At 36.2% G+C, this 16,695-nt stretch overlaps 1 protein-coding gene across 3 annotated transcripts in view; it reads left to right on the top strand.

Moving 5' to 3' along the window:
* LOC130574306 (solute carrier family 12 member 7-like) overlaps positions 1–16,695 on the top strand; it is a 63,870-nt gene that overhangs the window by 30,700 nt on the left and 16,475 nt on the right. For 2 of the 3 annotated variants that reach the window (XM_057367461.1, XM_057367463.1), the window contains exons 12-18: positions 2,534–2,708; positions 4,546–4,664; positions 5,350–5,448; positions 7,099–7,218; positions 8,867–8,971; positions 11,110–11,278; positions 13,796–13,991. In XM_057367461.1, the coding sequence (XP_057223444.1) occupies positions 2,534–2,708; positions 4,546–4,664; positions 5,350–5,448; positions 7,099–7,218; positions 8,867–8,971; positions 11,110–11,278; positions 13,796–13,991 (983 nt within the window). The remainder of the gene's footprint in view (positions 1–2,533; positions 2,709–4,545; positions 4,665–5,349; positions 5,449–7,098; positions 7,219–8,866; positions 8,972–11,109; positions 11,279–13,795; positions 13,992–16,695) is intronic. The other variant, XM_057367462.1, reaches the window with a different exon arrangement.

Raw genomic sequence — 16,695 nt, 5'->3', positions numbered from 1 at the left:
GCTTTGAGATATTGTTTATAAGGTGGTGAAGTTCATGCTAAGACAACTTATTTCATTAGCTTAGAAGGAAAAGCATAAGTTAAAAGCTGGATTCTAATTAGAGCTAATACAAGAAGCAGCAGGGAATCCATGAAAGGCTTTCAACGCTGTCTCTCACAGCATCCTCATTGGCTAACTCAAGAAGTGTGGACAGTGAGGTAGATTGAGAAGTGGCTGACTGGCAAATCCCAGAGGGTCATGATCACTGGCAGAGTCTAGTTGGAGGCACATAACTAGTGGTGTATCCCAGGGTTCTGTGCTGGGCCAGTGGTATGCCCTTGTGTCCAAGAAAACCAGTGTAATCCTGGGTAGCATTAGTAGGAAGAGCATTGCCAGCAAGTCGAGGGAGGCAAGTGCTCCTCTATTCTGCCCTGGTGAGGCTGCATTTGGACTGCTGTGTCCATTTCTGGGCTTCTCAGTGCCTGAGAGACATGGAGCTCCTGGAGCAGGTTCCGTGAAGGGCTACAAAGATGATAAAGGGATTGGAGCATCTCTCTTATGAGGAAARGCTAAGGGAGCTGGGTCTGTTCARTCTTAGGAAGAGACAGCTGAGAGRGGATCTCATCAATTTAATGTATCTAAGTAACTAAAGGAGGACTGARAAGATGGACCTGGGCTCTTGTCACTGGTGCTAACCAGCAGGGCAAGAAGCAGTGGGCAGAAACTGATGCACAGGAAGTTCCACATGAATATGAGGAAGAACTTCTTAACWGTGCAAGTAACTGTGCACTGGAACAGACTGCCCAGAGAGGTTGTCCTCACTTGAGATATGAAAGAACTGTCTGTGCACAATCTTGTGCATTGTGCTCTAGGATGACCCTGCTTGAGCAGGGAGGTTGGATCAGATGACCCACTGTGGTCCCTTCCAACCTTGCCTGTGATTCTGTGATTTTTACTTTAAAATATTACTGAATCAGTGAAAACATCTGATTGTTTTTTTCTTCACAGTAAATATAGAAGCCAAATGAAACTGCCTAGGAAATAGTAAATGAATTCTGAAATAAGAAATTAATGCGGAGCTAATAATCTCACATTTTTGAAATTTACAGGGCAGGGAGGGAATTTTGCAAGCTGTTATTAGACTAGGTTGCATTGTGGCAAGAACCTTGAATCCATGAACTTTCATTGACATTGCTGCCAGTTCTTATTTGGCTGAAATACAGCAAAACAGTAAAGTGTATAGATTTTTAGTCTGGTTTAAAAACTGGATTTTGAGGCATTTTTCATTATGATTGTCATATCTGCAATGGGAAAAAGTAGGTTGCACATTCTTCTGTTTCTTGCATCTCTTCAAGTTACTTCTATCCTGTGTTTAGTTTAAAAGCAGGCATTAGAATTTGAACTAAGAATAAATGTGCAGTTGTATAAATTTTGTTATAGAAGCATAATATGATTTTTGTCTATAAAAAGGATAAAAAGGAGTGTGATTTACATTTTTCTTCCCCATCTGCTGAAAGTAGTAGGTAGTCATGCATCCAGACTTGGGCATATGCAGTAATTTGCACACTGGCTAATTAAATTCACTTTATTTCTGTGTTTCTTGACCCTATTTTAAAAGCAGATCTGAAAAGTTAAAAAGCGTTTAATTTTCTTAATTTTTCTCTTCTTTCATTTCTGTGGAGTTTTCCTCTGGTGTTTTATTTTGCAAAACCTAAACACATTGGGAAAAAATAATGGTGCTCTCACAGTATAGATAGCCTTAAAATTAGTTTTGGCTGTTTACTAACAACAGTAAGATGAAATGAACTACAAGAACCTTACTCACTTTTAAAACAAAACTGTCACTTTGAAGTAGGGGTGAGGGAGAAATAAACTATTTGTAGTTTATTTAAGTTATGCCTAAATTAACATAAGTTTAGATACCTAAAAAAAAAAAAAAAAAMCAGTGAAGGTAGTKTTTGGGACTCTCATGACTGTAATGATAGCACCTCTTCCTGACTTCTAGTAAATTAAAAAGTGCACCAGATAGTGCAATAGTCAGAATATGTGGAAAATTTTAAATGCTTGTGTCTAGTAATTTCTCCATTTACTTGTTGGATGTCAGTATCACACTTGTAAAAGGAAAGGCTAATACTTTTTGTGAATATCTTGCTTATGCCCCAAGGTATACTTGTATTAGTAGTGGAACAGACTGTTGCAATGTAGTTCCTAGCTGTCACGAGAATCTGTAAKATATGTATGTATATATGCCTGCTATTGCTGCTAATTCTGAAAATTTTGCCTAGATAGCTGATAATTGCTCCATGTCTGCTTAGCGGCAGCACTTAATGTGAAGCAATTATAATGTCTTCTTTATAACAGCACAATAAAGAGAAATTGCTTGGTTGGGAAATCCTATAGTGCATATTGTAAGATAGTGTTTACTGTTAATAAGTGCCRTTGTCCAAAAGGATTGCAATGTGGGTGTTGAAGCTATAGTGAAAGTTGGGTTAATGCTTACTGATTTTTTTTTTGTTTGTTTTAATTATTTTTGCTTCTCCTGTTCTTTCCTAAGGTTTGGAGAGGCAGTTAATGGAAATCTGGTGGTTGGTACACTGGCCTGGCCTTCTCCATGGGTTATTGTGATTGGTTCATTCTTTTCAACATGTGGTGCTGGTCTCCAGAGCCTCACTGGTGCACCCCGTTTGTTGCAGGCCATTGCAAGAGATGGCATTGTACCGTTTATTCAAGTGAGTTTTTTTTCTTCTTGTTATTACAGTACTTCTAATGTAGCTTCTATTTTGACAAAAAAAAATATTTGGGGTATTAGTTCTGCTGTTCCTATACAATTTGAAGAAAAGATTTGGAGCTTGGTTCTATTTGTGTAGAATAGTAGATCAGTCTGTTGTAGGACAAAGTTTGAGCTTCAGTATTTTTGTGCAATGCAATTTAATTATGTTTGTTCTTACACATAAAGAGTTAGTGGTTCCAAACTGAGAATATAGGTATTCTATAAACAGAAGTAAATGAACTAAGAAGCAACTAATAACAGAACTTCTAGACTCCAGGTGTGTTTATGGCTTACAGATTTGTAAACTATGGAACTGCATAACCCTTCTCATATTATAAAATTCTAATTTTTATTCATTTTTGTAAGATAGATGAAGTCAGTAAAGATGTAACAATAGAATTCTATCCCATGACTCCAAACATGAGGATTTGTTCGAATATCTCTGCATGTTTTAAAAATACATAGATCAGATTTTTCTCAAAGTAAAGGAGCTGGCAAGCAGAAGATGATGAGAGAATTCTTGCTGAGCTGCATCTGCAAAACCTAAACAACCGGACTTGAGTTAAAAATAAGTAACTAAAACTCCAAAAGATAATAGTGTCTGGAGAGCAAAACTCTGATCTCTGTGGTGAAGTTTGGAATTTGAAAGCTTACCTCAAGACTTGCAAGACTATGTGTGTCAGTAACAGGAAGTAAATACACTAAGTATGCTAGGGTGGAAGGACTGAGTAGTGGTGGTGTTTGACTTGTCAATGGAAAAGGATTGTAATGCAGTAAGTTGCAAGTGCTGGGTAGTATAGAGAAAGAGAAACAAAAAAAATTACTTCTGCCTGAAGTAGAAATTTGGTACTGAGATGGTGACAGTAAGATTACATGTCTTCATAGTTAGACTTSAAAGGAGTGAATAATCAGAAGGAAAAAGATTTGTGGTTTGGGAAGTGAAAGAGGGAACTGAAGAGAATCAGGATATTTAAAGAGGGATTTGACACTTGAGGATGTCCTTGCAGATTTGGAGTTATATGACTACTGCATGGACAGTCATGGAAATGAATGCAAGGAGATTAATAGAAAAGCAAGAGTACAACATGCTTAATTAAAAAACAAAAGACTCGAGCATGAGTAGAAAAGAAGGGGATTTTAATATAATGGTAGGAAAATGGATGAAGGACAGGATGCTAAAGGAAGAAGACGGTATGAAAAATGAATGAGGACCTAATTTCTGTAACTGAATTGAGAAATATGGAGGAGAATAAATACCACTGGAGCTTCAGGCAAAGCATTTTGCCATCTGTCACCAGTATAGCTGGATAGAGTTCTCCACAAAGGAAATTGCACATGCAAAATGGTTTTTGGTAGGGCTCTGTGAAGGATCATAGTCTTAGATAAGTCCTCTTTAAGGGTCAACATTACATTGATAAGTACTGAATTGACTTCTAATTTCTATGTTACAAAAAATACTGCCCTAGACCATATTAGCTTTTTATTAAAGTAAATAATGCATATGGTTTTTAATTTACTTTAGAATATTTCAACAACAGCTGCCGTAGGACTTTAATGATATGTAATCATTGCTTACTTTAGTAAGYATTATTTCATATTGGAAATGTGTGTTTTGCAATTTTAAATTTGGATTTTTATAGTATCGATTGCATCATTTTCCTTTGTAGCTAACTACTATTTTTAGTTTAGTTACTACTTTTAGAACTAAGTTAAGTTAGTTCATAAATTGCATCATAGTTGATAACTGTATTATGAACAGCTTTCCCTAATCTTACTGTTAACTTGAATTGAACTAGATATTTGGTCATGGAAAAGCAAATGGAGAACCAACTTGGGCTCTGCTCCTCACTGCTGGTATCTGTGAAATAGGAATTTTGATAGCATCACTGGACAGTGTAGCACCAATTCTTTCAATGTAAGTAGGAGTGTGATGTTTTGTGTTCGTAAGTTAAATAGTACTTTTTTTAAAATTAACTAATGCTTTTTCTTTTTAAAATAATACATATATTAGGCTTTGTTTTCTAGCAAATTATATTCCTGTTTGATCCTGGAGGTAGTATGAAACAACAATATGTTTTGGCTGAACTAATTTCTAGGCACAAAAAAGTTTTTCCATGATAGAGGTCTTGAATGCTAATAAAAATATGTTCAACTTCAAAAAAACTTGCATTTTAAAATAACAATAATTCCCACTTTAGGTCAAGTGCGTCTAACATAGACAGACAAAACAGATCAATATTTTAGGATGAATTGAATTTAATTCTATTGACTTTGTCCAGAACATGATACCAAGTGAGTTACTGCAGAAAGAGAAGAAAATTAACTCTGTCCCAGCCAAAAATTATGGACTCTGATTGTCAGTTATTTGCCATGTTTGTCTCCAAAATATGTGTTTGAGGCTCTATATTATGCTAATACCGTATTTTGCAGCCCAATATTCTATAAGTAATCTTCATGTATGTCTTGTGTTCTCTTGGCCGCTTTGAACACAGTGTACAGGAAAACAAACACCTTCCTTCCCTTTTTTGGATTGTTTTCTATTTTAATGTACATCTGTCAAGTAAATTTCTTATTAGAAAATGCTCTTCTTTTCTTAACAGGTTTTTCCTTATGTGTTATATGTTTGTAAATCTGGCTTGTGCAGTTCAAACACTTTTGCGAACTCCCAACTGGAGACCTCGTTTCAAGTATTACCACTGGTAGGGAATATTTCTTCATTCAGAAAAGTTAGAACTAATTATACTGCCCTAAATTGTTGATTTTATTGCAATGAAAAACATCTCCTTTCTGACTTAAATGAGTTATGATTCAGGCACTGAATAAGAGCACCATTTGTTTTCATGTGCTTGGAATAGCGCTATAGCAGTAACAGTGATCATGAAAATGTAGGTAATGTATGTGGTTTTGGAAGGGGTTACAGGGTGATATTTCATCCTGCTTGTATGCCAAGAGATATTCTGTGTGAAAATGAGGATCAAAAAACATAAAATCTGCCTCCTATACATCCTTAAGTAGAGCTGATAAAAGTGTTCAGGAAGTTTGGGACTGTGTTCATTTTGGTTATGCAAAAAATGCACAAACCCATAACGTGTACAGAAAAAAATCTCATTCAATATACATCTCATTGATGGCTCATTAATGATGTGATGACTTGTTTTAAAATATGCTTTGGATATTGCATTTGATAACTGAAGTCAACCCTTTAAAAGGTGAATAAAGGCCAATAATACAAAAGGTGACAGTATGGCTTTTTTGTTTAGTGTCTTTCAATGGGTTAAGAGTTTAAACATTTCAAACTAATATTGGGAACTTCGTGATTTTTTTTTTTTTTTTTGTAATTGTATGTTAAAAATATAGAATTTATTTAAGAACAATTCTGATAAGAAATTTTACTGCTGAAATAACCTTAATTACTAGAGCATTTAGTAGGTAAGYTGGCATGATTCTAGGAGTTGCTTATGTTCTTTCCTTTTAAACTTCCTTATGTTCTTCCATTGAGTGAAAATGAAATGTTGCAGYTGTAGCTTTGAAAAATATTGTTGAGTGTGTTTAGTAGTCACATTCCTTTTTATGTTTTTCTCAGAGACATCAGTGAGGCAGCTGATTTACTGTGTGACTGCTTCTAGCCAAAGCAGGTGTTGGAATGTTTGGCTAGAATTGGGATGGCATTTTATTTTTTGAGCTAGCTCTAATTTGGAAATTGGGTGAAAATAGACTTGGGAGATTGTAAGTGACTAAAAGTATGCGCCCATTTTGACATGATTTACATCTTTATTTGATAATAAGGGTGGGCAAACCAGGTATGTAGACTTAAGTCTGGAAATGCTTCTGTAATTCTTTCAGCTTATAGCCATTATTTCTTCATAGCCTTTAGAAGATTGTTTTCTGTATTCTATTGTCTTACTGCCTAAGAGACAAGCCACAACAAAAGTGACAAATAGAACTGATGGTTTAAATTGAATGTAAATTAATCAAATATTTTTGCTGAAAGTAACAATGTTATTCATTACTGTTTAAATTTTTTTTAGCTTAAATTCAAATCAACAGTAGTAAATGATAATATGTTTTGAAACTGACCTTATTTGGAAGTCCTGATAAAGTTTCAACACTGACAAATGTAGTTAATCTATTGTTATGTCTAATTTAGATGCATTATTTATTCATGCACAGGTTCAGAATGCAATTTTTTCTTATAAGCTGAAATTTGACCAATGTATTTTTGCTTTTATGGTAGCTGAAAAATGGCCTTTGAAGAAGAAAGGCATTTCTGGAAGTTAACTTAAATAAGTGAACTTTGTAGAACATTTGCATGCCTATTTAAAAAAATGGAAAAAAATGGTTTCTTTTAGGACTCTTTCATTCCTGGGGATGAGTTTATGTCTTGCCTTGATGTTCATTTGCTCTTGGTACTATGCTTTGATTGCCATGCTAATCGCAGGATGTATATACAAATACATAGAATATAGAGGGTAAGACCATATATCTTATTTATTCTATATTTAATATCTTTAACATTCAGCAAAAAGCTATTTTGTACGAAATAGATACAACTAAAGTAATAAAGTTTGGAGTATTGTTTGAAACAAGGTAAGATCCTATGTCTATTAAGAGTAAGTTTTCAGATCTGAATTTTTCTGGAAGCTCTGTTCCAAACTTTTCAACAGCCAAAACTGATAGAATTAAGAACCAGTAAGTCTGGGAAGTAGACTTTCATTGGAGCAGAGATGATGTAAACTTTTTGTGCTTCAGGAGCATTACTTCTCAATATCAAGCAGCGACTATTACAGAACCTGTAAATTTTTATTACCTTGTGCAGAAGCTCAAACCTTACTTTTGTGTGTGTGTGTGGACTTGAATATTTTCTAGAATTAATCTTTGCATTGCAACATACTTTGCACTATATGCATTTTTCAAGAGATAGTCATACCTCTAGGAAATGCTGAGCAAGTATGAGCCTTAAAGAGCATGCTGTGTTCATAAAAAAACTCCAAAAAGCTAAAACAGCAAACACAAAAACAAACCCCACTAAGCAACATATACAAACACTAGAGGTAATTATGATCAGTAAATGTACATGCTATCCCTTTCTAAGGAAAGATACCCTATGCTGAAAGAAAGCAGTAAGATCTTGGAGGAGGAAATTAAAGATAGGCCACTTGTTTTGATGAGTGAYTAAGCACAACTCTTAAGTGGATCAGCTGGTATAAACTGCTGCACCCTGTGGATTCTCCATCTTTTAATACCTCCTGTTCCAGATTAATCCAGGAAAACATTGTAATATCTCCATTTCCTGGGCTAATGATAAAGAAATTAATTTCCCAGTTTTAGTGAGGAAGTCAGATCAGATGGTAACAATTCTGCCTGTGTGTATGTATATAGGTACATACATAAAATTATGCATAATTCCAAATTTGTATATAGGTTCAACAAATGTTGGCACATACCCTGTTGAAAGAGATGTTTTGCTAGAGGTGCAAAGTTCAGAGAGAATTAATAAATGAAAATCAGAGGTAGGGAGGTGGGCAAGGGAGGTGGACCCCTTGCCGTAGTAGAATCCATTCTCTTGATCACTTTCAATCACCAGTATTCTAATATYGGAATTAAAAGGACTGGAAAATGTAGGGAGATTAAAAATGGTCAGGAGAATGGATGGAGCTGTTGGCTTTCTGGRAGAGAAGCTGGGAAGGAAAGAAAGTGGAGAAGGCTATAGTGGTGGTACTGAGAAAAGATAGATTATAAACATGTGAAGTCAAGTTTCAGTTATTGATTTTGCCGCTTTAAAACAAATCCTTTTACGTATSCTTTGCTTGTTCATTCTAGTGCTAAAAAGCAACTTAAGAAGCTCTCACCATTACAAAAATGCTTTCAAAGTATTAATAAACTAGACCATAGTAAATATGAATAAGTTCGGGAAAAATTACCTTGAAGGGACCTGAAACTGYTTCACCTTAGTAAGTCTTTAGTCTTGATTTAAATCTTCAAGACAAGGTTTTTTCATGCATTTATGAAAAAAAAAGGTGATATTTTTTTACATCCTTTATCCCCCACATGAAAAAATTACTTTATTTGTATAAATAAATGGGACTCTGTTGATTGAATCTCTTCTATATCCTCAAGAGCGGAAAAAGAGTGGGGCGACGGAATCCGAGGACTGTCTCTGAATGCAGCTCGCTATGCTTTGCTTCGTGTTGAAGATGGTCCTCCTCACACAAAGAACTGGAGGTAAAGTCCTATAATTTTCAYGGTCACAAAATCCTTGAAATATGTAAATATATTTGGAATATTGGTGGTAAAGCAGTGAAATAAAGACAAAGTGAAATTGGCCATTCAAATAATGTTTTAAGTTGGGTATGGCACTGATGTCATTGCAATACTACTGTTTTACTGGGATGGAATGTGAGTTGTGATCAGCATCTAATCAACTTTGCTATACATATGGGCAAACTAACTTGAACTTAAATCCGTATGGTATTGACATGGTTTTCAAAAGTGCAGAAAAATTGTAATGTTAGATTATTTATAGACTTTTCAGATTCAAAGAAACAGTTATCCTTGAGTCTCATTGTCTACAGAAGAAACACTGCAATTCCATAAGTACTTTTTTTTTTGGCTTTTGTATATGTTCCCACTGAAATACATTGTGTATATATATATACAGATGACCCTTTATTTGTTTGATTTTATTTTTGTGGCATTCTTTTTTGTATAGCTTCATTCAATAGTAGCAGTTTCTAAATTTCTTTGATACCATTAAAACAAAATCTCTCATTGAATGTAATGAAGTTAGATGTCCACGGCTATTTTTGCTTTTTTTTTTACTTGTTAAATTCAATTTTCATCAAAGCCAACATTAAAAAATTACTTAACATTTAAAAACAAAGGACATTTGCACATTGTCACTTCTAATAARTGTAATGTGATACTTTAATTCTAGTCACTGCTCAGTGATTGTATCTCAGGGTGGTGCATGTGCATGCAATGTTCTGTTTRCCCCTCGGTATAATGGCATTATTTTACCGCTTGTACTGGGACAGATGAGCTTGGCATCTTGGAGACACCAATAGAATGTAGTGTTGACAATCCTGTTAAATATTTGACTGCTTCAGTTCCAAATGAGAGCTCTTTCTATTGTGTCAATGGAATTGCTAGAATGGAACCATCTTGTTACATCTTAAACTGTGCTAGTTTTGAGGTAGGAAGTATGATCCAGCTCTTCATCAGTCTTTTGTAGCAATGACAGAAAAAGTATAAAATGTTGGTTTGGGGAAAATAAGTAGATTGAATATTTATTAAAGGAAATAGAATGTGCCGTCACCTAGTATACAGTTGAACTTGGGTACTGAACTTGGGGTACTATTGGTATGATTAAGGAGTTGACTGTTCTTTCGGATGGACCTTCACAAGTAGAGGAGTGAGTTTTTAAGAGCATTATGAAAATCCAGAAGGGTAACTGCAAATTCAGTACCTGGCACAGGCATATTCAGAGCAATGATACAAGACTGGGAAGCTGCTCTGGTCAAAAGAACCTGTGGTTCCCAGTAGATGGTAATCCAGAAGTGTGTCTTGGCAATGACATGCTGGACAGTATTAACAGGAGGATAGATAGTATATTGAAAAGTAAATATACTGGGAGATATTTCTTTTTGTTTAGCACTCAATAGAATACATTTAGAAAATCATTCCATGTTTAGGCTCCCTGACGTAGGAATGGCAGAATAGACTCAAGTAACCACTTGACAACCACAAATGATGGTTGGAGCACAGGAGCGTATCTCCTGTGGAGAGAGGCTAAGGGGAGGTATCCTTGTTCAGCTTGGAGGAGGCTGAAGAGGAGCCTAAAAGCTGTTCTAATTAACTTTTGAACATGCAAAAACRTAAAAGGTTACTGAGAAGATGGAGTCAGATTCCTTACAGCAGATTAGGGTAGGAAAATGAGGGAACGTGACAAAATAATTAAGCATTGAAGAGACTACCCAGAGGTGAAACCTCAATTTCTAGAGCTTTTCCCAAATCCAGCTRAATGGAGCAGTAAAAAATGGGGTGTGCATTCAGTGTTTAGTCATTTCAAGGAGCAAATTACACCAGATGACATAGGAAGGGTGATAATTGTGATTTTATAATTTTCTGGATAAAATTGTTAAGGAAGCTTTTCAGAGTGACATTATGATGATTTGCACTGTTATTCTGTACCTGAACTGTAGTTGCTGTTGCAAATTATGGTTTACCTACTTAGTAGTTGAGTGTTTTCCATTGAATTAAGCACTTAATCTGTATTTTATTAATTATTCATTTTAATTTTCCAGTTCTTGCTTATGAATATGTTTGTGCACTTAACTTTGTTTGTCCCCTTTGTTTGGCAGACCTCAACTTTTGGTCTTGTTAAACTTGGATAATGAGCAGTTAGTGAAACACCCTAGACTGCTTTCTTTTACCTCTCAGTTGAAGGCTGGTAAAGGACTGACTATTGTGGGTTCTGTGCTTCAGGGAATCTACTTAGATAGATGTGCAGAAACTCAGAAAGCTGAAGAGGTATGTAAAAGACAGTTTGCAAATACTTGTAATTTACATTAGTMTTTTAATGTTGAATCTGAATCTGGATAACTGATACGTTGAATTAAAACAGACTGTAATAATTGAATAAACCATCTATTTTTGCTATCAGCACAATCAATGATTGTATAAAAAGAATGGGTTGATGTATGTAGCAAAATGTTTTCTAAAATTTTCCAATAGGATGAGGCGATACTGGTATTTCTTAGCTTTTTCTTTAATATTGAGAGCCCTGGGCTTACAATCAAATTACGTCATTAAAAAAAACAAAACCCCAGAGTTTTAATAAGTTACCTTATAAATAAAATAGCATATATGTAACAAAAAAATAACGTTTAACCAATAAATGCAAAGATTTGGCATAATATCAGCATCATGGTGTGATTTTCTACATTCTTCTAGAAATGTATAGGAGAGTCAGGATTAGGAGCAGTCTTTGCTGGAAAACTGTGAACAAGATCCTTCTTGAGATCCTTTCTTTAGTTTTTCGATTTATCTCGTATCTCCAGAGAAAGTAGGATGGGTAGGAAAAAATAGCAAGTTGCTATGTAATTTGAAATTACTTCAAACTGTACTTACAAACACAAGTGAATTTAATTTCAATGTAATAATAATAATAATAGTAATAATAATAATAATTGTATTTACTTGCCTATGCAAACCTTCCTACTCCTATCTTTAAACTGGGGAAACATTTGGACAAAATACCATGTTTCCTGTATTTTACAATATCCAAAAGTAAGTTTTGATTGCTGTTGTATCTTCCAATTAGTTTAGTTTCTTCAGTGTTGTTCAAAAGAGTACCCATTGATATGTCTACTATTTTGATCTAAGTGGTCTTCAAAGCTGTGTAAAAACACCTGTGATTTATTCAGACCTGGTGAATAGATGAGCATTTGAAATGTTGAAAATGTACTAGCTAACATTGCTAACTGCCCATTTCCTTCCAGTTTGTGTTTTTCTTTTTCTTCATATTCAGGTTTATCCATAGTGGTTTTTAAAGTAAGAAAGTATAAAGACAGATGACCTATTTTATATCATGTGAAAAGGCTCTAAGAGAGAGCAATTAACTTGTAACAAGTTGAAAAGTCTAGCAATGCTATATTGTGAAAGTCCTCATTACTAAGCTGTTGTTACCAGTATGTGAGAGTAGAAAACAAGACTGAGAATGCAAAATCAGGCCTATGAAATAAAACAGAAAACCCCTTTTAAACAGAAACTGTTTACCCATGAGAATTTGAAATGTTACCTAGAAATGGCTTAACTTAGGTATTTTTCTGAGAGATGGAAAATTRATCAGTTTAAGGGAGGCCTAATTCATGGGTTCTCTAGAAAGCCAGACCAGGTGTTAAGATTCAGGAAACTATTGCTTTTAAAATGGAAATGAAGATAAATTGTAGAAATTTGAGTATCTGGAGTCCTCATTGATTCTGGAAAATTTAAACTAGAAAGTGTTTCTAGGAGACCTGTAGGAAATTCTGTCTTTTATTTTAAAAAAAAAAAAAAAAAGTATCTGTTTAAACTGATAAACCCTCACAATATTTGCACAGACACACTTGTTAACTTTGCTAGCAAATTCTCTGAAGGCTCTTTTTTTGCTACTAAATGGAGTTTCTGGTGTGAAGCCGCATTGAGGCAATGCCAGGCGCTCTGTGATCAAATCCATTCCTGATAATTTTTGACAGAAATTTTGTTTTTTGTGAAATTCAAAATATTGGTACATTAGTTCTTCCTTCTAAAACATGTTGATCTCACACACAAGTCATTGATAATGATGGGGAATTTTAAAGTTATTTAATCAGAAAATAATAAATGCCAAAGCTCATGTTCCCTAATCAAGGTTGACACTGTTTTGAATGCTTCTTTTAAATTACCTGGTTATTTATCTTCATATTTGTTAGTTTAAATGAAGGAGAGCCATGTTGAAATTAAAGGGTTTGGTCTGTTTATCTTGTTGTTATTTGGACAGTGTTTCCAATTGTCTCCTGCACATCTGTTTTTCCATGTTGGGAGCTGATACATAATTAGCCTCTTAATGTCGAAGTTGTTTAAGGAACTTTGACAGCCTCTTCTTCTTCAACTTGGCATCACCCTTCAAAACTTTTCCAATTCCAAAAGAAAGGACTGATCGTTCGAACCATATGTTACTTTGTCAGTCAATGGTTTTAACTTGAAGCAGTGTTTATCTGTGTGTTTTCACTCATGTCTTGTTCATTCTTCTTTGGACATAAAAGGCCGAATAATTAAAATAATGAAAAAAAACCTGTGTGTGATGTCTTTTGRGGTGGTAGCAATTTGGGCTCTAGTTTTCATAAAATCATCAAGATTATTCATGAGTATAGAAATTTCATAAAATCTCTTTTGAAGTTAATGATTTCTTCATGTTGGTTATRTATTGTTGATAAAGTTTTGCTATTATTTAGTGCTGTTACTCCTTCTGGTGTTAATTATCAACATTTATGATTKTATTTCCCATGTGTTATTTTCCTATTGCAGAATGTTAAGGCATTAATGGGAGTAGAAAAGACTAAAGGATTTTGCCAGATTGTGGTGTCTCCTAACTTCAGAGATGGAATATCCTATTTGATTCAGTCAGCTGGTCTAGGAGGGATGAAGCACAACACGGTCCTGATGGCATGGCCACAGTCGTGGAAGCAGACAGAAAATCGTTTCTCATGGAAAAATTTTGTAGGTATGTGTTTATTGACTTTCTCATTTGCATTTGTAATTCAACTGTGTAACTAATGGYTTTTGCTGTGTGGAGGAAATGTGCTACTGAGTATTTGGTGGACAATTTAATATTTCTCCATATCTGATTTCATCTGGAGTGGGTTTTCTCAGCCCTCTTCAACCATAGCTTTGCTTTTTCTTCTTCTGAGCACTAAAATCAATGTCATGGTTTAGGAATGCTGCTCAGCAATTAGTGCTCCCATTGAGACTTTCCAAACCACACTGCTACTTGCTTGCCCCTCTTTTTCYTCCCCCCTTCCTTGGGCTGGGTTGGAGAGAAAAATTGGAGGCATAAAAGATAAAAATCACAGGTTGAGATAACAATTCACTGCTAACAGCAATGAGACAAGAAAATGATCAGTAAGAGCACCAATGTTAATAACAAAAATTATACAAAAAGGAGAATGATGCAAGTGCAAAAATGTCCAGCAGCTTGACCCAGCTGCAGCCATGTCACCCCAACCACTCTCCATCTGGCTTKGAACCAGCACCACCTGGCCATTCCTTCTGGGCTTGGAACTGACACCATACTTACTCAACCAGAAGGAACCCTTCTCCTTGGAAGAGACTCCCTTACCCCTGCCCCTGGAAATGACCTGAGGTGGTATAGAATAACCTCTGGGTCCTAGCCATGCGCCCTCCTCACTGTTCCAAAAATTAACCCTGTCCTGGCCAGAACCAGGACATTATCCATCCCTTATTCTATACCATTTATRTCATGCCCAAATCCTACACCTTCCAGCTAATATATATAATGTATATATACGCAAGTACAAGTATAATTTCCACAGTCAATACCCGTTCYTCCAAGATGTCTCTTGAGTTCRTTTAATCCATGACTGTTGGTTCTCTCTGTCCTGGATGACTTCCAGGGCAGGAGGGCTGGTTGCAAGCTGCATCAGGAGCTCACAATTGGTGCATCTGGAGTAGTCCATACTTATTGTCTACGGTTAAGTCCACTTATCAATCACAAGTCCACCAGTATGTTGTATCTCTTCCCTGATGAACTAAGATATCATGGGTCCACTGAGCCAGAAATAATTCAGCGCGTGTTGCCAGTCCAGAGACTTCATTCTTGGCAGCCCAGTGCACTTCTCCATTGTTGCAATGGTCTTCAATAGCCTGACTTTCGGGTGTGTGGACTTCTCTGCCCAGTCAGTGAGTGRTGTCTTGCCACAATGTAGCAGCCCAGGTGGATTTTACCTCTGTGCTGCTAATAGGTTTCTTGTGTAGTTCTAGCCACCCCCACAGAGCATTTACTAACATCCATGAGTCAGTGTACAGCTAGAGAGCTGACCATTTCTTTCATTCAGAATACTTARAGGCAGCTGGACAGCTTTCAGCTCTGCAACCTGATTTGATCCATATTGTCCCTCAATAACTTCTGCTACTCACCACATAGGACTCCATACAGCAGCTTTCCATTTTCTGTGTATCCCTAGAATAAGACAGGAACTATCTGTTCTGAGAGTTCAGAGAGTGTAACACTTTTCATTTTCAAGTAGCTGATTATATGGTGGGACCTCGTCAGCATGTGTCACCTTTTCCTCCTCTGATGTTCATATGCAATTTTTACCTTTGGGCTAGTTTATTATGACTTCTTCCAAGATCCCTGGGTAATCGKGCTTTCCTGTTCAAGCTCATTGAGGGATCAGCATGATCCACCTACTCCACGTAGCATCAGTGGCATGATGTGTGGAAGGGATTTTCCCTTTGAACATCCAGTCCAGCACTGGCAAGCAGGAGGAAGAGGAGGAGCTGTGCTTCGATGCCAATCATTTCTGAAGAAGCTTTAACCCCTTTATAATATCCAGTTACAGTGCTAGCATCCCTTTTTCAGTAGGTGTATAACAGGCCTCAGATACTTTATATCCCTGATTCCTGAACCTCAGGAATCATTGTTGAGTCTCCCTAGGTACTGTCTGTGAAAAACTCCAGGAAGAACTGTTCTCCCCAGCTGCATTGTAGAGCCCATTTTTTTTACATCTTGTCCTGTCCTGACTGGCTCAAGGGCTATTGCATGAACTGCAGCATTCTGTTTAATTTGTTCAAAGGCTTCTGTTGTTCAGGACTGCACCTAAAATCAGTCTTCTTCTCATGTCATATGATAGAAAAACTTGTGATCTGACTGTATTCTGGAATATGCATCTTCAAAAACCCACACTGCCTGGGAAAGCCTGTCCTTCCTTCTTGCTGGCTGGTGAGGACATAGCTGCTGTTTTGTTGACCACATCCATGGCAATCTGAGGATGCTCATTTTGCCATTTTGCTCCTAAAATCTGAATTTCCTGGGTAGGTTCCTTGAACTTACTTTGCTTTATGTCAAAACTGGCRTCCAGGATGATTTGGATTATCTTCTTGTTTTCTCAAAAACTTCCTCTGTTGTGTTGCCCCACAAGGTGATGTAATCAATGTATTGCTAGTGTTCTGGAGCCTCATCCTTTTCCTGTGCCGTCTTGCTTCTTATAGCAGTGACTCTGGTCCATGGGACATCTCCTCTCTAATTTGCTTGAGCCTTTCGAATCTGTCTGCAGGTTTAGACAGCTGAGACCCAGATCATTAGGGAGGAAAAAAGATGGTTTTCATATTGCTGGAGTCACATAGTCATCTGAAGCACTGTTTGCTCTCCTTTCATTGATACCAATGCCAATTGGTGAAGGCTCATT

The sequence above is a fragment of the Malurus melanocephalus genome, unplaced genomic scaffold (genome assembly GCF_030028575.1).
Source record: "Malurus melanocephalus ecotype Western Australia unplaced genomic scaffold, MMel_1.1 scaffold_79, whole genome shotgun sequence".
Classification (NCBI taxonomy): Eukaryota; Metazoa; Chordata; class Aves; order Passeriformes; family Maluridae; genus Malurus; species Malurus melanocephalus.
The sequence above is the reverse complement of the archived record's forward strand: the minus strand, read 5'-3'. Positions and strand labels throughout refer to the sequence as shown.